Genomic DNA, 21,893 nt, shown 5'->3' with positions numbered 1-21,893 from the left:
GTAACATGCAGGATAGATAAAGGGCAACCAATCAATGTACTTGGATTTCTAAAGAGCACCTGATCAGGTGCCACACAAAAGGCTACATTATAAGAGCCCATCATGTTGGAAGTAGTATATTAGCATAGAAAGGGGATCGGCTAATTAAGAAAACAGAGTTGGAATAGGAGGGGGTTTTCAAAAAAGCAACAGGTAACTAGTGCTGTACCATAGAGATCAGCGCTGGGGACCACAATTATTTACAACATACAATGACTCAGTCGAGGGAAGTGAATCTACTACTGTCAAGTTTGTGGATGACACAAAAATAGGTGGGAAGACAATTGACAAGGATGACACTCTACAGAGAGATATAGACAGGTTGAGCGGGCAAAAACTTGGTAGATGGAATATGTTAGAAAATGTAAAGCTGTTCACTTTCGTAGGAGGAATAAGGGGGCTGGATATTATTTAAATAAAGACTGCAGAAAATTGCAACACAGGAATTTGGGGGTTCTTGTGCATAAATCACAAAAAGCTAGCATGCATGTTCAGCAGGTAACGGGGAAGCAAATGGAATGTTAGCCTTTAGTTTACAGCGAATGGAGTATAAAAGCAGGGAAGTCTTGGAAAACTGAACTGTTTTGGTCCCCTCATTTAAGGAAAAATATACTGGCTTTGGAGGCAGTCCAGAGACTTTTAATGAGGCGCAACTTTACTGAAACATGTAGGATTCTCAGGGTTCTTGACAGGGTAGATGCTGAAAAGCTGTTTCCCTTTGTGGGAGAGTTTAGGACCAGAGGGCATAATCTCAGAATAAGGGGTCATCCATTTAAGACAGATGAAAAGAAATTTCTTCTGAGAGTAGTGAATCTGTGGAATTTGTTTTATTTTATTACTGCCACATTTTTAGTATACAATGAAAAGTAGTTTTTATTGCATGCTATACAAAGTATACTGTACATAGAGATGGAAAGGTGTAGAATGCAGTGTTACGGTCATCACTAGAGTGTAGAGAAACATCAACTTAATGAGGTACGTCCATTCAAACATCTGATGGCAGCAGGGAAGAAGCTGTTCTTGACTGGGTTGGTACACGACTTCAGACTTTTGTATCATTTTCCCCATGGAAGAAGGTGGAAGAGAGAATATCCAGGGTATGTGAGGTCCTTGATTATGCTAACTGCTCATGGCACTAGGAATTGTAGACAGGGTCAATAGACGGGAGGCTGGTTTGCGTGATGAACTGGGTTTTGTTCATGACCCTTTGTAGTTTCTTGTGGTCTTGTACAGAACAGGAGCCAGACCAAGCTGTGATACAACTAGAAAGAATGCATTCTATGGTGGATCTGTAAAAGTTGATAAGAATCACAGCAGACATGCCAAATTTCCTCAGCCTTCTGAGAACGTAGAAGCGTCGGTGGGCTTTCTGAACTATAGCATCTATATAGAGGGGCCAGGATAGGTTGTTGGTGATCTGGACACCTAGAAACTTGAAGCTCTCGACTATTTCTACTTCATCTCCATCAATGTAGACAGGGGCACACCCTCCATGCTTTGAGGTTGATGACTATCTCCTTGATTTTGTTGACATTGAGGAAGAGATTATTGTCGTCACAGATGTTCACCAGGTTCTCTTTCCTGTGCTCTGTCTCATCATTGACTGAGAGGTGACCCAATACAGTGGTGTCATCAGCAAACTTGAAAATCAAGTTGGTGGGTATTTGGTGTCTCAGTCATAGGTGTATAAGGAGTAAGTATAATAAAGGACTAAGGACACAGTTTTGTGGGACACTGGTGCTTATCCTTACTGATTACGGTCTAAAAGTTAGGAAGTCTATAACCCAGTTGCAGATGGAGAAGCCGAGCTCCAGGCCACAGAGTTTGGAAATGAGTTTTGTAGGAAGAATGGTGTTGAAGGCTGAGTTGTAGTCAATAAACAGGGGTCTGACATAGATGCCTTTGTTATCTAGGTGTTCCGGGTTTAAGTGTAGAGCCAAGGAGATGCCATCTGCTGTGGACCTGTCGCATTGACAGATGAACTGTAGTCAATTTAGGCAATCTGGGAGGCTGAAATTGATTTGTACCATGACTAACGTTTTGAAGCACTTGATACTGATTATGTCATAGCCACCAAACGAGAGTCATTCAGGCTGACTTTTCTTTGGTAGTGGGATGATGGTCATCTTCTTGAAGCAGGTAGGGGCCTCAGATTAGTGTAAAGAGATATTAAGGATATTTTCTCTACCAGATGGCTGCGGAGGGTAGGTCGTTGGGTACGTTAAAAGGTGAAGGAATCAAGGATTATGGGGAAAAGATAGTAAAGTGAAGTTGAAGATTATCATTACAGGTCAGTCGTAGTCTCACTGAATGACAGAGCAGACTTGATAAGAACAGAATAGGCCATTCGGTCTATGTCTCATGGTGATGATCTCATTTCAATCAGCTACTTCTGTTAAAAAACTTAATCCACGCCTGTGCTATGAAAAGAAACAATGCAAAACCAATTACTAATGAAAGTTGTATTGGCAGCAGTAACCACACAATTCCGACTTCTCCTGATCACCTTTTAGGGCTAGCATCAGACATTCCCTTTGAAGCTGTTTCAGAAATCAGCAGACTGATATCCTGATAAAACAGAGGACTCAGGCTAGATAGCTTCTTTGTGGCTCAACATCTATTCAATGAGATACCTTAATTTACAGTGAGCATTTGGACTGGGGAAAGCTGTGGAGCACATTCTTGTTCTTCACTGTATTCTTGCTTCAGCGAATCTTCAAATAATTAATCTTTAGGTCCAAAACTATGCAACCGGAAGCACTGACTGACGTGAAGTTGTCCTTCTGTTTCTTATTAACAAGTACATCTTCCGTTGTATTTGCCAATTGTGGTTGGCAGCACATTGCTCAGTGAACAGGATCCCAAAACATAGCAGTTGCGATTTGCGTCTTGAATCAAACAAACCATTTTATACATTTTCTAAAAAACAGGATTTTCAATATGATTATGGAAGGGAACTAACAGTATTATCACAATATACCAACTTTAATTATGCAGTTTTAACGACAGCAAAACTTGTTATCTTTGCTGTCATTACAATCACGAAACATAGAAAATAGGAGGAGTAGGCCATTGAACCTGCTCTGCCACTCATTATGATCAGAGCTGATCATCCAACTCAATAACCTGATCCTGCTTTGCCCCCTCCCCAACTTTAAAAAAAAGGTGCCAGAGCTAGGCAACTTCCTGCAAGCTGTCCACAGCACACTCTCTAGTTTCATCGTTTACTTCTGTTCTATGCTTTAAAAAACTGAACTCTCCTAAACTTTCTAATAATGCTCTTTTGAAGACTCTTCATCAGACTTTTGAATGGTCCCATCATATATCAAGCTGATCTTTCTCTTCACTACCTATAACTGCAATTCCATATTCTGCACCTAATCCTTTCCTCCTCCCCATGTACTTTTTGCCTGTTTAGTACACAAGAAACAATACTTTTCACTGCATCCCCCCCCTCCGTACACGTGACACAAATAACGTAAATATCATTTTACCCCATGAGCTACATCTACATCCTTCTTGAAAACAGACAATGTTTTGGCCTCAACTGCTTTCTGTGGTAGTGAATTCTGCAGACTCATTACTCCAGCTGAAGAAATTTCTCCTCATCCCGATCCTAAAATATTTATCCCATATAATTAGACTATGACCATTGATTCTGGATACCCCACTATTGGGACCGTCCTTCCTGCATCTGCTCTGTCTAGTCCGGTTAGAATTTTATAGGTTGCTCTGAGATCTCCCCTCATTTTTATGAACTCCAGTGAATATAATCCTAATTCAGGTTCTCAAACAGCAAGCTTATATGTCACTATGACAAAGAATTGATACTTCACCAAAAACAGAAAAAGAATGAAGTAAAAAAAAATGCAACCAGATCCCAACTCCTACTCACCTCCACTTAGACAATGAAAAACAGCACAAAGAGGCTGAGCAACAGTCCTATCAGACATGATCCATGCCAAAGCAATTGCTTGGGTAAGTATGTTAAACGCTAGTACCAAAAAGACCTGTGTAAATTTAACTGACGAACAGATCACTGAACACACGCCAACACAGGTTCATGGACTGCTTTTGTGAAATCCACAAAATTGTCTGCAGACAAGAGGGTATTACGCTCAACACATACAATAAAATGGCTGCATTTGTTGATAGCAGTTTTAATAAGATCTAAGAAATCCCTCTATTCAGCCCCTTGTGCCTGTTCTGACATTCATAAAGATCAGGGCCTTACGTCTACTTCTTTGTGAATCAAAAATCCATCTAACTCAGCCTTGAATACATTCGATACTCAGCCTCCACTGCTCTCTGGAAAAGAGAATTCTAATGATTCACAAACCCCAGAGAGGAAATTCCTCCTCATCATTGTCTAAACAGGAGATCCCTTATTTTTAAACTATGCTCCTATTTCTAGATTAACCCATGAAGGGAACATTCTATCATCTCCTCTGTAAAGCCCCCTTAGAATCTTACACGTTTCCATAAGATTACCTCCCATTCTTCAAAACTGCAATGAGTATAGCCCCAACCTGCTCAAACTTGCATAAGGCAATCCCTTCATCTCAGGAATCAGCTGTGCTCCCACTCCCAGCTTACAAACAAAAACTGAAACAGGAGGATCCATTGGAAAGTCATGCAATGTTGGTCTGAGGAATCAGATGATCTCCTACGGGATTGCTTGGAGTCAGCGGACTGGTCAATATTTTAAAAGTATTAAGAACTAGTATGCCACTATTTCATTAGTAAGTGTGTAGAAGACTGTGTGCCAAAGAAGCAAATCCATGTATTTCGCAACCAGAAACTATGGATGAACAGGGATATCCACCGCCTGCTGAAGTCCAGGCCTGAGGCATCCAAGTCAGGTAACTCTGACCTATACAAGAAAGCCAGATATGATCCACAACGATTCATCATGCTAGAATCCCAAGCTAGCCTCACAGACTCCCGCCAACTATGGCAAGGTCTGCAAGACATAACAGGCTACAAGATGAAGGCAGATAATATCTCGGGCTCCAATGCACCCCTTCCTGATGTGCTCATTCTAGACCTGTTTTGAGCAAAAGGTCAGCAAGAACATGCCCTAAGTCCCAGAAGCCTTGGATAAACCTGAATCTGAGGTCACCACTGCCAACATCAGAGCAGCCTTCTCAACCCATGGAAAGCAAATGGTCCAGAAGAGGTACCCAGATAAGCACTTGGGTCCTGCATGGACCAGCTGGCGGGGGTATTTGCTGACATCTTCAACCTCACTTTATATCAATCTGAGGTCCCTACCTGCTTCAAGAAGATGACATCATCCTGGTACCAAAGAAAAGCCAGGTAGCATGCCTTAACGACTATCATCCAATGGCTCTGACATCCATTATTATTAAGTGCTTTGAAAGGTTAATCATAGTACAAATCAATTCCTGCCTCCCAGGCGGCCTTGGTCCACTACAGTTCACCCATCACTGCAACAGGTCCACAGTCGACTCCAACTCCCTGGGCCTACACTAAACCCTGGAACACCTAGATAACAGATGCTTAGATCAGATTCCTATTCATAGATGACAGCTCAGTCTTTAACACCATTATTCCTATGAGACTCATCTCTAAACTTCATGGTCTGGGGCTAGGTTCCTCCCTCTGCAACTGGATCCTAGACTTCCAAACTCTCATACCGCAGTCTGTAAGGATAGGCAACAACACCTCCTCAGCGGTCATCCTCAGCACCGATGCTCCACAAGGCTGTGTCCTTAGTCCCTTACTATACTCCTTGTACACTTCTAACTGTATGGCCAAATTCCCCTCCAACTCGATTTTCAAATTTGCTGATGACACCACTGTTGTGGATCAGATCTCAATAATGAGAAAGAATACAGGAAAGAGATAGAGAATCTGGTGACAGGTGCAACGACAACAATCTCTCAATGTCACCAAAATGAAGGAGATAGGCATCAATTCAAAGCATAGTGGAGGACATGCTCCTGTCTACATCGACAGGGACAAGGTAGAAATGGTCGAGAGCTTCAAGTTTCTACATATCCAGATCACCTACAACCTGTTCTGGTCCCTCTACGTGGATGCTATCATTAAGAAAGCCCCCTTATGCCTCTTGTTTCTCAGGAGACAAAAAATCTAGCATGTTTGCGATAGCTCTCAGTAACTTCTGCAGAAGCACCACAAAAATCATTCTTTCTGGTTGTATCGCAGCTTGGTATGGCTTCTGCTCTGTCCAAGACAGCAATAAACTACAAAGTGTCACGAATGAAACCCAGTAGATCCCTCAAACCAGCCTTCCAGCCATTGACTCTATCTACACTTCCTGCTGCCTCAGAAAAGCAGCCACTATAATTCAGGACCCCACACATCATGGACACTCTCTCTTCCACCTTTTTCCATTGGGAAAAAGACACAAAAGTCTGAGGACATGTACCAACTAATTCAAAAACAGCTTCTTCCCTATTGCTACAAGGCTTCTAAATGGACCTATCTTGCATTATGTTGATTATTCTGTACATCCTAGCTGTGATTTCAACACTTCATTCTGCACTCTCTCCTTTCCTTCCCTATGTACAGTATGATTTGTCTGTATGCATGCATGCAAGAATCAATACTTTTCATTGTATACTAACACGTGACAATAATAAATCCAATCAAATCTGTCTAGTCAAGCTTCTATGTACTGCTTCCATTTCAGGTGTATCCTATAAAGGAGCCCAAAACTGTAGTGTTTTCTAGGTCTGGTTGCACCAATGCCCTGTACCAGCTGTACCAAAATTCCCCTACTTTTATATTCCACCCTCTGTGCAATTAAAGTCAACATTCCATTTGTCTTCTTAAATTTCTTGCTGTATCTTACTCAGAATCAACTAATGGCCCAATTATCTTTAAAACATTGAGATGTTAAAAATGAATAAAAAAGCAGCTACTTACAAAGCCAGCCGGCTCAAGACATATTGGACATGTTCACATTCTGGAGCGAGAAGCGGTCTTGCTTTGGTAAAACAGCAAATAGCACTTTTAAGCACATGAACTAGTGGCAAAGGCACCTGCCATCTCCCAGCATGCCATTCGGTTACCTGTTTGAAAGAAAGACTGAAGGTTAACTACTGATGTAGGATTCAAAAGTGATAAGTTTCAACACTTCAGCTGCCAATTAGCCAATCACAAGTTCCCTAGGCTTTTTGCAACAATATCTAAATTTTCAACATCTTTAATACAAAACTAAATTTGACAGTTCTGCTCAAAATGTAGTGAAAGAGGGCTGATTCTGATAGTTTTGGAAAATATAAGAAAATCTAGCAAAGGTACAAAGTCACTCTATGAGGACCCCATAGAGTACCTGGAAAGCTCTGATTCAGGTGTTGTAGATTTTTTGACAAGATGGAGGAACAAATTATTTGTTTTGTTGATATTTTTGAAAAAAAATCACTCAAGGACTTTTAAGTAACAGAGGTGTACTATGCCTAAAAATTATAATTAACACTTAGACCACCACAAATTTGGGCTTCAGATTCCATTAAGTGATCTGACAACTTGGACTGGCACTCTAAATAGCCATGGAATTTGCTAGATCAGGAAAACCAACCACTACCTGATACCTATAGATGACTCATCCCACAATATGGGACATACTTTTAATAACTTCAGGATGACGAGGGATAGATAATAAAATACTTGGTGTCATTGGTATCACTAAAACATTCGAACCAGCGAATCCCTACTGTGCAAAGGGAGGCTCTTTGGCACATCAATCTGCACCAACTCTCCTAAAAAACACCTTACCCAGCACCCATGGTGGCAGTGGTTAGCACTGCGGCTTCACAGCGCCAGGGACCCAGGTTCAATTCCCAGCTTGGGACATTGTCTGTATGGAGTTTGCACACTGGAGTGCGCTCCGGTTTCCTCCCACAATCCGAAAGATGTGCTGGTTAGGTGCACTGACCCAAACAGACGCCAGAATTAGCGACTAGAGAAAATTCACAGTAACTTCATTCTAGTGTTAATGTAAACCTTACTTGTGACTAATAAATAAACAAACTTTAGTCGCCTTACCCCACACCACCATCCTTGTAACCCCACACATTTACCATGCCTAATCCACTTAACCTACACATCTTTGGACACTGTGGCAATTTAGCAATGCCAATCCACCAATCATTGGGGAAATACAACGACCTGGATGTTGCTGTGGTAATGAAAGTGAAACTGTCAGCATTTGCCACCCTTAATCCTCTGAAATTGAACGCAACCTTGAAAACTGTAAAAAAAATTACAAAAAAAAGGAGTAGACCACACAGCCCATTAAGCCCACTCTGCTTTTTGGGCCAACTCAATTTTTCCATCAATCCTTTAAGATACTGTAATTCTGAGACTAAAAATCTGTCTATTCCAGCCTTAAATGTATTCAACGATGGAGCATCCACAACCTTCTGGGGTAGAGAATTCCAAAAATTCACAACTCTGAGTGAAGAAATTTCTCCTCAGCTCAGTCCTAAATGATCAGCCCGTTATCCTGAGACCGTGCCAGTGTTTTAGATTCCCCACACCAGTGGAAACAATCTCAGTGTCCGCCCTATCAAACTGCTTCAGAATTTTGTAGGTTTCAGTGAGATCACCCCTTATTCTTACGAATTCCAGAGAACAGAAGCCCAATTTATTCAGCTTCTCATCATCGAACAAACCTCTCAAAGCAGGAACCAATTGGGTGAACCCTTGTTGCACTGCCTCCAGTACAAATATATCTTTGTGTGGAGACCAAACTGCACACACCACTTTAGACGCTGTCTCAAAAAACCTGTACAACTGTAGCAAGACTTCTTTATTCTTACACTCCAATCCCCTTGCAATAAAGGCCAAATTGCAATTTGCCTTCCAATTGTTTGCTGCACCTGCATGATAACTTTCTGCATTCCTTGCACAAGCATATTCAAGTTTCTTTGAGCATCAACACTTCGAAGTTTCTCACATTTGAACTAAGTATTTTGCTTTTTTATTCTTACAACTGAAGTGAATAACTTCACATTTCCCAAAGTATATGCCACCTGCCACTTTGTGAAGATGAGAACAGGATAGGCCATTCAGCCTTCAAGCCTGTTCAACTATTTTGTCAACTCATGGTTGATTTCTACCTGTATCTCTACCGGGGTAGCACGGTGGCAAAGTGGTTAGCACTGCTGCCTCACAGCACCAGGAACCCAGGTTCGATTCCCAACTTGGGTCACTGTCTGTGTGGAGTTTGCACATTCTCCCCGTGTGTGCCCTGGTTTCCTCTGGGTGCTCCGGTTTCCTCCCACAGTCCAAAGATGAGTGGGTTAGGTTGATTAGCCATGCTTAAATTGCCCTTTAGTGTCAAGGGGACTAGCTACAGTAAATGCATTGGGGCTTTGGGAATAGGGCCTGGGTGGGATTGTGATTGATGCAGACTCTATGGGCTGAATGGCCTCCTACTGTACAGTAAGACTCTATGAATTCCGTCAACACCCTTATATAATAATCAGTCTCAGCTATGAAAATTTCAGTTGATTCAGCACCAGCACCTACAACGTTTCAAATTTCCATCATGTGTGTGAAGAAGAGATTCCTGATTTCTAAATAATCTTTCTCAATTTGAACACCTTGACTAGATCACTCAAATCTTCCAAACTCAAGGGAATGTCTATACATATTAATGCAACCTGCCCTCAATTTAATCCTTGTAAGCATCAGCAGCAAGGGCACTATAGCCTTCCTGAGCTGTAGTGCCCAAAAATGAATGCAATACACCAGACTCTGTAGTGTATGGCCAAGGTGTATAAAACTGAAGCATGATTTCTTCACCTTTCTAACCAATTCCCTCGAAATAAATGCTCACATTTCACCATTCTTCTGGATTACTTCTTCGGCACACATTTAACCCAAGTCCTTTTGTAACCTCCAGTTCCCTCCTATACAATTATTATATAATTATACAATATAATTTGAACATACAACTTCCTTATTCCTTCATCCGAATCATTATACAATACAAGCCGAGGTTCCAAGTCCTCGAGGAACCACTTGTCACATTCATTAATCAAGGTACATTACCTTCATCCCCCATTAGTGACACTCAAGTTTACCTCCAATGTGTGCACTGTCCTCTTGCTAATAATATGAAACTTTATAAATGACTCCCAAAGCAGACTTTAACAGACATTCTCCCGACCCACCACAATGACTTCCTCAAAAAAATTAGATTAGTCAGACACAACCTATCAGAAATTCGTAATTCTGATCAGTTCATATTTTTTCAGTAAAAGAAACAAAGCATCCCAAGGAAAGTAGAAAATCAAGGGGCAAAAGAGGGAGGAACTTGAATCATAGAATTCCTACAATGCAGATGGAGACCATTTGGTCCATCAAAACGGCACCAATAATAATCCCACCCAGGTCTTACTCCTGTAGCCCCATGTATTTACCGTGCTAAGCTCCCTCATACCAAGGGGCAATTTCAACCTAACGTCCATGAATTTTAGCAGAGCCAGACCTGGAGAGAATTGCAAATTCCAGACAGACAGTGATCCAAGGCCTTTCAAAGCAATCACCATCAGAGAAAAAATTAGGAAAAATGAATGCGATTGTTGGCTGACAAGTCCCCTGGACCAGGTGGCCTACATTCAGGGATCTTAAAAAAAGTAGTTGCAAAGATAGTGGATGCACTGGTGGTAAATAACCTAAAATTCCTTAGATTTCTGGAAAGCTCTCAGTAGATTGGAAAACTGCAAATGTAATTATTCAATTACATTCAAAAAACAAGAACAAGGAGGTTATGCTGACCTTATACAAGACACTCATTGGACGGGAGATGTAGTATTGTGCACAGTTCTGGGAGCCACATAATGGAGGGGCTGATTGTGGACAAGTCCCCAGGACCGGATGGAATGCATCCGAGGGTTCTGAAAGAAACTGCGGAGGTGATAGTGGATGCCTTGGTGGTTATTTTCCAGACGTCGCTGGATTCCGGGGAAGTGCCGGAAGATTGGAAAACGGCTAATGTTACGCCGTTGTTTAAGAAGGGTGCCAGGCAAAAGGCAGGGAATTATAGGCCGGTTAGTTTAACGTCTGTTGTAGGTAAAATGTTAGAATCCGTCATCAAGGAGGAAATAGCGAGGCATCTTGAGGGAACTGCTTGATACAGCAGATGCAGCATGGTTTCGTTAAGGGGAAGTCGTGTCTGACAAATTTACCGGAGTTCTATGAAGATGTGTCTAGGGCAGTGGATAGAGGACAGCCGGTGGATGTGGTCTTTCCTGATTTTCAGAAGGCGTTTGACAAGGTACCTCACAAGAGGTTATTGCAGAAGGTCAGGGGACATGGAGTTGGGGGTAGGGTGTTAGCGTGGATAGAGGACTGGTTGTCAAATAGGAGGCAGAGAGTGGGGGTCAATGGGTGCTATTCGGATTGGCAGTTGGTGACTAGTGGAGTGCCTCAGGGGTCGGTGCTGGGGCCTCAGCTATTTACCATTTATATAGATGATCTGGAGGAGGGAACCGAGTGTATGGTGTCGAAATTTGCTGATGACACCAAGATTGGTGGAATGGCAAATTGCGCGCAGGGTGTGGAGAGTCTGCAGAAGGATCTAGATAGGCTGGGCGAATGGGCCAGGAACTGGCAAATGGAATTTAATGTTGGGAAATGTGAGGTTGTCCACTTTGGTAGGAAGAATGGTAGGAAGGATTATTACTTACGTGGAGAAAAACTGCAGCAGGCGACGGTGCAGAGGGACCTCGGGGTCCTTGTGCATGAGTCGCAAAAACCCAGCTTGCAGGTACAGCAGGTGGTCAGGAAGGCGAATGGGATGCTGGCCTTCATAGCGAGGGGGATTGAATATAAAAGTAGGGAGGTCTTGCTGCGGCTACATAGGGCATTGGTGAGGCCGCAGCTGGAGTAGTGTGCAGTTTTGGGCGCCGTACTTACGCAAGGATATTTTGGCCTTGGAGGGAGTGCAGAGGAGGTTTACTAGGCTGATACCGGAGTTGAGGGGGTTGAGCTATGAGGAGACGCTGAATAAACTAGGCTTGTACTCGTTAGAGTTTAGAAGAATGAGGGGAGATCTCATTGAGACGTATATGATGATGAATGGGATGGATAGGATAGAGGTGGAGAGACTCTTCCCGCTCAGAAAGGACAGTAGGACTAGGGGCACAGCCTCAAGATAAAGGGGGGGCGGTTTAGAACGGAGTTGAGGAAGAACTTCTTCACTTAAAGGGTGGTGAATCTCTGGAATTCTCTGCCCGGTGGAGGCTACCTCACTAAATATTTTTAAGACGCGGGTTGATGGGTTTTTGATAAGAGAGGGGATTAAGGGTTATGGGGAGAGGGCGGGAATGTGGAACTGAGCCACGACAGATCAGCCATGATCTTATTGAATGGCGGGGCAGGCTCGAAGGGCCAGATGGCCTACTCCTGCTCCTATTTCTTGTGTTCTTATTATAACAGGAAGGATGTTTTAAAGCATTGGAGTGTGCAGAAGAAGTTTACATGAATGGTCCCAGGAATGAAAAACTTTAGTATTGAGGATAGATTGCAGAGGTTGGGCCTGTTCTCCTTGGTGAACAGGTGTTTAAAACTATACTCAAAAAAGAAAGACAGCAGGAAATCATGGGCCAGTTGGTCCAACATTTCATCCGGAAAATGCTAGAATCCATCATTAAGGAGGTCGTAAGCAGCAGAACATTAAGAAAATTATATAATCAGGCCAAATCAACACGGTTTGTCAAATCATGTTAGTCAAATTTATTAAAGTTATTTTAAACTGTAGTAAGAATGGATAAAGTGCTGCCAGTAGATGTGGTGCATTTAGATATTCAAACAGTATTTGATATGATGTCATGTAAAAAGTTACTGTCAAGGCAAGTGCTCTTGGGGATGATTAGCATCAATTTAGGATTGGCTAACTTATAAGATAAATAGGCCATTTTTAATCTGCAATTTATACTGTTGACTTGGATGACAGGACTAACAGTATGATGGATAAGTTAACTGATGATGCAAAGATAGGTGGAAAAGCAAGTTGCTGGGAGACTATAAGCATCACAGAATTGTTACAGCACAAAAGGACTATCATGTCTGCACTGGCTCTCCATAATGAGCATTATGGCTTAGTGCTGTTTTCCTGCCTTTTCCCCATACATTTGTGCATTGTTTCTATTCGAGTAATCATCCATTGACCTCTTAACTGCTTCCACCACAATTCCAAGTAGAGCATTCCAGACCCGGAAAAACATTTTCCTCACATCGCATTTTCTTCTTTTGTAAATTACTTGAATCTGGGCACCTTTTACCAGCAGAAGCAGTTTCTCTTTATCTGTTCTGTCCATCCCCCTCATGATTTTGAGCATTGATATCTAATCTCTTCTTATTCTTTTCACCAAGGAGAACAGGCCCAACCTCTGCAATCTATCCTCAATACTAAAGTTTTTCATCTCTGGGACCATTCATGTAAACCTCTTCTACACACTCCAATGCTTTAAAACATCCTTCCTGTTATGTGGCTCCCAGGACAGTGCACAATACTCCATCTCACGTCCAATGAGTGTCTTGTATAAGGTCAGCATAACCTCCTTGTTCTTATATTCTATGCTCATATTAATAAAGCCTAGGACACCACGCGTTTTATTAACAGCTCTCTCTGCCTGTCATGCCACCTTCAATGATCTATGCAAATAAAAACCCAGTTCCTCTGCTCCCACACCCCTTAACAACTGTACTCCTTATTTTATAAGGTTCTCCATGTTCTACCAAAATGCATCACCTCATACTTCTCTCCACACTGAACAACTTCTGCCACCTACTTGTCCACTTGTCTATGCCCTTTTGTAGTTTTGCACTGTGCTCCTCACCATTTACAATACTTTAAAGTTTCATACCATCTGCAAACTTTGAACTTGTCCCCTGCTATAATTCCCTCTAGGTCACTATATATTATATCAGCCAACATTGCTACTGCAAAGGGTTACAAATGGGTTAAGCGAGCAAAAATTTGGCAGATGGAGTATGCAAGAAAATATAAAGCTGCCCTCTTTGTTAGGATGCTACAGTACAGAGGCATCTGATGTCCTTGTACATGAATATTAGTTAGTGTATAGGTATAGCAAGCAATTAGAAAGGGAAATGGAATGTTGGCTTTTATCGTAAAGGGATGTAGTGTAAAAGTCTCGCTACACCTGTACAGGCATCAATGAGACCGCACCAGGAGAGGTGCATGCAGTTTGGGTCTCCTAACTTAAAAAGGAGATTTTTACATTGGAAGCAATTCTGATTTCTGGGATGAAGGGCTTATCTTAGGAGGAAAAAAACAAACAGTTTGAGAGTATCCTCATTAAGGTTTAGAAGGACGAAAGGTGATCGTATTGAAACATACAAGAGCCTGAGGAGGCTTTACAGAATGGAGGCTGGGAGCATCTTGCTTCCAAATGGGGGAATCTAGAACATGGGATATAGGTTCAAAATCAGGCATCTCTCATTTAAGCCAGAGATGAGGAGTCATTTCTTTACAGAGGGTTGTTGGCTTTTGGAATTCTCTCCCAGATACAGCAGTAAAGGCTAGGATATCAAATATATTCAAGGCTTATTGAGAGAGATTTCTAACCTACAAGGGGGCCAAGGGTTATGGGGAACAAGCAGGAAAGTGGAGTTAACATAATAGAATCAGCCATGATATTTCTGACTGGTGGAGCAGACTCAATAGGCCAAATAGTCTATTTCTAAATTTAATATAGTTCCATTACTCGGTTCATGGTGACAGATTCCAGTAACTTTTCCACAATTGCAATGAAATTAACAAATCTGTAATTGCTCTTACCCCTCTACCACTTCAGAAATAATGGAATAGTATTTGCTATTAAGACAAACATATTCTCAATCCAGAAAACTTTGCAAAAGTACACCCAACACAGTTTCAATTCCTTCCTCTGTTTCTTCCAATGCCTTGGATTGGAAGGGATCAGGTCATGAAGATTCAGCTATATTAAAATCCTATTATTTTCATTACTTTCAACAAAAAAACTTGCATTGAATCAAACAATTTGCTCTTGACATATTTTTAGGTTCCTTTGTAAAGCTGGTATCTTATTCTTTACATCTGCTAGACAGACTGCAAGAAATTATAAAAGGTCATGAATGTAGCCCAGACCATCATGCAAACCAGCCGCTCATCCACTGACACTGTCTACACTTCCTGCTGCCTCAGCAAAGCAACCAGCATAATCAAGGATTCTACATACCCTGGACATTTTCTCTTCCACCTTCTTCCGCCGGGAAAAAGGTCCAAAAGTCAGAGGTCACGTACCAGCCAACCCAAGAGCAACTTCATCCCTGTTACTGTCAAGCTCTTGAATGGACCTACCTCGCTTAAGTTGATCTTTCTTTACACCCTACCTAAAACTGTAACACTACACTTCTGCACTCTCTTGTTTCCTTCTCTCCGAATGGTATGCTCTGTCTCTGTAGTGCGCAAGAAACAATACTTTTCATTGTATGCGAATACATGTGACAATAATAAATTAAATCAAAAAAGGACACAAATGATTAATGAGTTAACTATTTCCTTATCGTTCACTATAGCCACATCTGTCTTTAAGGGGCCTATATTACCTCACACTGACTATATTTTGAAATGTCTCCCCGCCCTCTCCCCCCCCCCCCCCCCACCACTTCTTTCGCATCCCTTATTTGCATACTTTTCTGGTTCTTTCCATTTGCTGGATTTCTACATTTTCTTGCATTACACCTGTTGGGCAGAACCAGGTTCTGTGATTTGTCCTTCCTTGTCATCAGTAGATTTCCTTTCACCTTAATGACACCCAACTTCCTACACCTTGTGTGAAGGTGTTCTAGAGTAAACAGGTATTTCTTCCCTTCCTTTATGTGGTAAAGCAATTTTTCCCAAATCTAGCCAAATAGATATTTCTTATAGATGCATTCATGACAGTCTCATGGTTATGTTTACATTACCCATTCTACATTTATTGTACAACTGGATTTACATTACTTTTATTGCTCCAGTTAATTTTGAATGTTTCGCTCATTTGAAAAAAACTTCTAATTTTCGTTACTCAAAGCAACTAGTCAGGTTTTTTGCCTTTGTTGCTAACAACCTCTATTTTTGAAATTTAGTCTTTCTACTTCGTTTTACACTTTCCTCAATTCAAGTATACCTCAAAATAAAGTTTATTTGTTAGTCACAAGTTATGGGCGGCACAGTAGCACAGTGGTTAGCACTGCTGCTTCATAGCTCCAGGGGCCTGGGTTCAATTCCTGGCTTGGTCACTGTTTGTGTGGAGTTTGCATATTCTCCTTCTGTCTGCATGGGTTTCCTTGGGTGCTCCGGTTTCCTTCCACAGTCCAAAGATGTGTGGGTTAGGTTGATTGGCCATGCTAAAGTTGCTCCTTAGTGTCCTGAGACGTGTAGGTTAGAGGGATTAGTGGGTAATTGTGTCGAGATGTGGGAGTAGGGCTTGGGTGGGATTGTGGTCGGTGCAGACTTGATGGGCCAAATGGCTTCTTTCTGCATTGCAGTGTTACTATGATTTATGAAGTACGCTTACATTCACATGGCAGTGAAGTTACTATTCCCTAGCTGCCACACTCCGGAACCTGTTCAGGTACACTGAGGAGGAATTTAGCATGGCCAACGCACCTAACCAGCACATCTTTCAGACAGTGGGAGGAAACCCACTCAAATACAGAAAGAACATACAAACTATGCACAGGCAGTGACCCAAGCTGGGAATCGAACCTGAGTCCCTGGCGCTGTGAGGCAGCAGTGCTAACCACTGTGCCACCATGCCATCCCCATCTGAAACAGGCTTGGAGCCATCATAAGCAAATTATATTAGATATGCATAATTCACAGTTAAGATCACAAAACAATTGCTGTATCGAGCATTGAACCACTGAAAGGCAAGCACCCACAAAAAAAAACAAGCAGGGGAAAATCGTCTCACATAGTGCAGCATGGTGGCACAGGTTCGATTCCTGGCTTGGGTCACTGAATGTGGGGAGTTTACACATTCTCTCCGTGCCTGCGTGGATTTCCTCCAGGTGCTCCGGTTTCTTCTCACAGATCAAAGATGTGCAGGTTAGGTGGATTGGCTGTGCTATATTGTCAGAGGGACTAGTTAGGGTAAATGCATGGGGTTAAGGGGATAGGGTCTGGGTAGGATTGTGGTTGGTGCAGACTCGATTGGCCAAATGGCCTCCTTCTATATTGTAGGATTCCATGACTATGATGCTATACAGCACACATAATAAATATTTGCTTTATTATATTTTCAAACGATTTTCACAGTAACTTCATTGCAGTATTAATGCAAGCCTACTTGTGACAATAGCTAAACTTTCAATAGATGTTAATCCATGCAATATTCAAAGCCTCTGGACTATTACACACCCATGAGCAGTTGTCTAAGTCTTGGCTCAATAGTTTGGTGATACAGCTCTCCATCACAATCAATACATCAATTTGTATGGAAGAAATAAAGCCCAATAGCTGCACAACCAACTGTACCATTTAATTCTGTCACATAATATTTGAATATCTAACCAAAAGCCATCCGTAATTTAAGTTCCCTACTCTCAAAAATAAATTCGCTCGACAAGGTAGGGCAATCCCAAATGTTAAGTTTATTTATTGTCACGAGCAGGCTTACATTAAGAAGGCAATGAAATAACTGAAAATGCCCTCGTCGCCAGACTCCAGCGCCTGTTCAAGAACACTGAGGGAGAATTTAACACGGTCAATACACCTAACTAGCACATCTTTTGGACTGTGGGAGGAAACTGGAGCAGCCGGAGGAAACCCACACAGATAGGGGAATATCGTGCAGACTCCGCATAGTGACCCAAGTGGGGAATTGAACCCAGGTTCCTGGCGCTGTGAGACAGCAGAGACCAAGTTGTTGACAGGAGCAATGATTATGCCAATGAAATTTTAGGATGTCTAATTAAGGCAGATTAATAGCAAAACTCATATGACATCTACAACATCTAATTTATCGTATCTAATTTAGGAAAATTAAACTAAAGAAATAAGTTATAACACAATGATCTATATTAATACAATGTCTTTGTCATATTAAAACTGTACTTCACAGATGCATAATAAAGCAAAAATTGAGCAACTCATATTAAGGCAGGTAGCCAAAAGCTTGGTCAAATGTTTTAAGGGGCATTTTAAAGAAAGAAAGAGATGGAGGTGTTTAGTGAGGAAGTTGAGTTCAACTTAAAAAGGTACAGTCACCGATGATTGAATAATTAAAAGCAAGGATGCTTAAGAGGTCAGAATTGGAAGAGTGCCAAGATCCTGGACAGTTGTGGGTTTGAAGGAGATTACGGAATTAGGCAAAGGTGAGGTCATGGAGGAATACAAAAACAAGAATGAGAATTTTGAAATCAAGTTATTTAAACAAGAGTCAATGTAGATTACTAAGCACAGAAATGATGGGTAAATGGGACTGGATGTGAGTTAGGCCAAGGATAACAGTTTTGGATGATTTCAAGTTTACAGTGACAGGGCCTGGGAGGCTGGCCAGAGTCCACTGAAATAGAAAAATCTAAAGGTAACTGAGTCATGAGTGTAGGTTTCAGCAGCAGAGAAGCTGACACAGGGGCAAAGACAGGTGATATTGCGGAGGTGGAAATAAGCTGTGCTGGTAATGGCACACAGACCTCCTCAGAAGACAAACAAGGGATATGGCAGACAGAGTATCCTTCGTCGTCCAATACTTCCCCAGAGAAGTTACATCATTTTCTCCGGAGCCTTCAACACATCATCAATGAAGGCAAACATCTTGCCAAGGCCATCTCCACACCTCCACTACTTGCTTTCAAACAACCGCGTAATTTCAAATAGACCATTGTCCGCAGCAAACGACCCAGCCTTGAGGAAAACAGTGACCACGACACCACACAACCCTGCCACAGCAACCTCTGCAAGACATGCCAGATCATTGACATGGATGCTATCATCTCACACGAGAACACCATCCACACGGTATATACTCTTGCAACTCGGCCAACTTTGTCTATCTGATACACTGCAGGAAAGGATGTCCTGAGGCATGGTACATTGGTGAGACAGTGCAGATGCTACAACAACAGGTGAATGGATCACATTCAACAATCACCAGGCAAGAGTCTTCCCTTCCTGTCGGGAACACTTCAGCAGTCAAGGGCATTCAGCCTCTGATCTTCGGGTAAGCAGTCTCCAAGGTGGCCTTCACAACAACAAAGAATTGTTGAGCAGAAACTGATAGCCAACTTCTGCACACGAGGATGGCCTCAACTGGGATGTGAGTTCACGTTACACTATCTGTAACCCTCTTGACTTGCCTGGGCTTGCAAAATCTCACTAACTGTCTTGGCTGGAGACAATTCACACTTTAACTTGTGCTTGACCCTCTGTCCAAAATCATTGGCTGCACCTGTAAAGACTTCATTACCTGTTAAGACTCACATTCCAACCATTATCTTGTAATTTAATGTGTCTATATTTGCCTTGTTTGTGAACCAAACTCTTCACTCACTGATAAAGGGGCAATGCTTCAAAATCTCATGCTACCAAATGAATCTGTTAGACTTTAACCTGGCATTGTAAGACTACTTACTGCATTAATGGCGCAGACATAGCTGGGGATCAAATACAAAACTAAGGTTGTGAACAGTCTGGTTCAGCCTCAGTTGCCAGGAGAATGAAGTCAGAGGCTAAGAAATGGAGTTTGTAGTGGGGGTCCAAAGACAATGATTTTGGTCTTCCCATTATTTAAACTAGAGGAAATTTCTACTTATTCGGTACTGAATGTCAGACAAGCAGTCTTATAATTTAGACAAAGATCGAGAGAGGTGATGGTAAGATAGTGTTAGGTGTCATTAGCATATGTGTGAAGACGAGCAGCAACCAGATGCTGTGAATTCAAGTGCCAAAATCCATCCAACATAAAATGCTCAGCAAGAGAGATGTGTGTACATTAGATTTACTGCATGGCTTTACTTATTCCTATCATTAAAAGTAACAAGTATAAACATTTGTTGTATTCAACTTTATATCAGTAAATGTTACAAAGGTTATAAAGTAGTAACACCATTTGTCCATAACTGCAGCAACTCAAAAATGTAATCAAGTAAAATGAGGCAGTTCAAATTTCCTGTGCACCTGTATACTTGACACTGCCATGTTGCCTTTTGGAACTCATGTTCTCAACACATTTACTTTGCAATCTTCCAAACTGCCTTGAAGAGCATTTCCATTTTTATTTCTTTATCCCCCTTTAATCCAGTTCAGTGTTCACCTGCTAACCACTGAAACTTTTGTCTGCATTGTGGGGGTGGCACAGTGACACTGCTGTCTCACAACATCAGGGATGAAGGGTCACTATCTGTGTGAAGTTTGCACATTCTTCCCATGTCTGCATGGGTTTCCTCCCAGAGTCCAAAAAACATGCCAGGTAGGTGCATTGGCTATGTTAAATTCTCCCTCAGTGTACAGAGACCAGGGGATTTTCACAATAACGTTGTTGCAGTATTAATGTATGTTTACTTGTGACACTAATAAACAAGCTTTAAGAAAGTACTTTTGAAGTACGTACACTGTTGACATAAGCCATTTGGACTGCAAGATTGCACCACTTTATAGCATTACTTTCAAAATATTTAGAATAGATACAGATGGCGAGAGGCTCTGGCACAGCATAAACATGGATGCATGGCCTGTAAATTACTTTGCAACTTCAGAAGAAAAGACGTGCTTTTGTAAAGCTTTAGGTTTACATCAGGACACAACAGAATAAGTGGTAAAATTTAAATAGCAAATAAGATCAGTTGTTTTCAAATTGCACATATTTTTGCTGCAAGTTGATCAGTTTGGTCATACAAAGGACTCAGTTTCTCCCCCCAACCCCGCCCTCATTCGTGCTATTAAAGCCCCTTGTAATACCAGATTCTATTTAACTACCACTGCAACAATAATTCTTCACTTGCATTGCACACCCGTCATGTTTTCGCCAAAAAAAAAACTTTAGTTGACGCCATCGGGGTTGAACTATGACAGTTAAAAACTGACTGGCCCGCAAAAACGAACATTACATCAAACAGAGAGAAAACTGTCACAGTCCACAACCGTGAAGCGAGCTTCAGCAAACAATGTCCATACACAGACGCAAAATAAAAAGTTTTCCCCAAGAAGAAATCATCCGCCAGCTCCCAACAGTTGAGCTCCTGGGGTGAAGGGTGGGGGAGGGGAATAGGCTGCGAAAGCAACCAGTCGAAGGGAAGCAATCCGCATTTTGTGGAGTAACGTTGACTCTGCAATGTAATGGGGAGGGAGGGTGGGCTGTCAAGAAGCTCTCACTCCCAGACTCTTGGATTCCGCCCCAACAACACACACACACACACTCTCCCCTCCCCCAACAAGAGAAAACACAGACAGAACGGCACACTCACTCGACAGAACTTCAGGCAATACTCGTTGGACGCGGTGACTTGGCCAAGGGACATCCGCAGCTCGCTCTCTATCCATTCCAGTTCTTTCCTCAGAGTCCCTACATCAAACTCCTCTTCTTCCGCCATGCTTCTAACCCCTACCTGCGCGTACCAGCGTGCCGACGCGCTTGCGTCATCACGCCCTCGGCCCCCCAACACAACGCACGCAGGCGCACTACGACGACTCCACATGCACGCAGGCGCACTACGACGACTCCACATACACGCAGGCGCATTGCACCCATTCGCCCGTTCCCAGACGAACTACCACAAGCCGACCGACGCACGCAGGCGCATTCCATTACAACCAAAGGCCCACGCAGGCGCACTCCTCTCCCCTGTATTCTCCATGGTTGCCAATGTGTCACAGGAGC

At 42.2% G+C, this 21,893-nt stretch overlaps 1 protein-coding gene across 1 annotated transcript in view; it reads right to left on the bottom strand.

Moving 5' to 3' along the window:
- LOC145353150 (zinc finger protein 654-like) overlaps positions 1-21,619 on the bottom strand; it is a 48,612-nt gene extending 26,993 nt beyond the window's left edge. Inside the window, exons 1-2 of the mRNA XM_080203588.1 lie at positions 21,481-21,619; positions 6,955-7,100 (exon numbers count right to left, since the gene is read on the bottom strand). Coding sequence (XP_080059714.1) covers positions 6,955-7,100; positions 21,481-21,606 — 272 coding nt within the window. The 5' untranslated portion in view covers positions 21,607-21,619. The remainder of the gene's footprint in view (positions 1-6,954; positions 7,101-21,480) is intronic.
- Positions 21,620-21,893: the final 274 nt, after the last annotated feature.

The sequence above is a fragment of the Carcharhinus amblyrhynchos genome, chromosome 15 (genome assembly GCF_965287045.1).
Source record: "Carcharhinus amblyrhynchos chromosome 15, sCarAmb.v2.hapA, whole genome shotgun sequence".
In the NCBI taxonomy this organism is placed as follows: Eukaryota; Metazoa; Chordata; class Chondrichthyes; order Carcharhiniformes; family Carcharhinidae; genus Carcharhinus; species Carcharhinus amblyrhynchos.
This window is presented reverse-complemented; position numbering and strand designations above follow the sequence as displayed.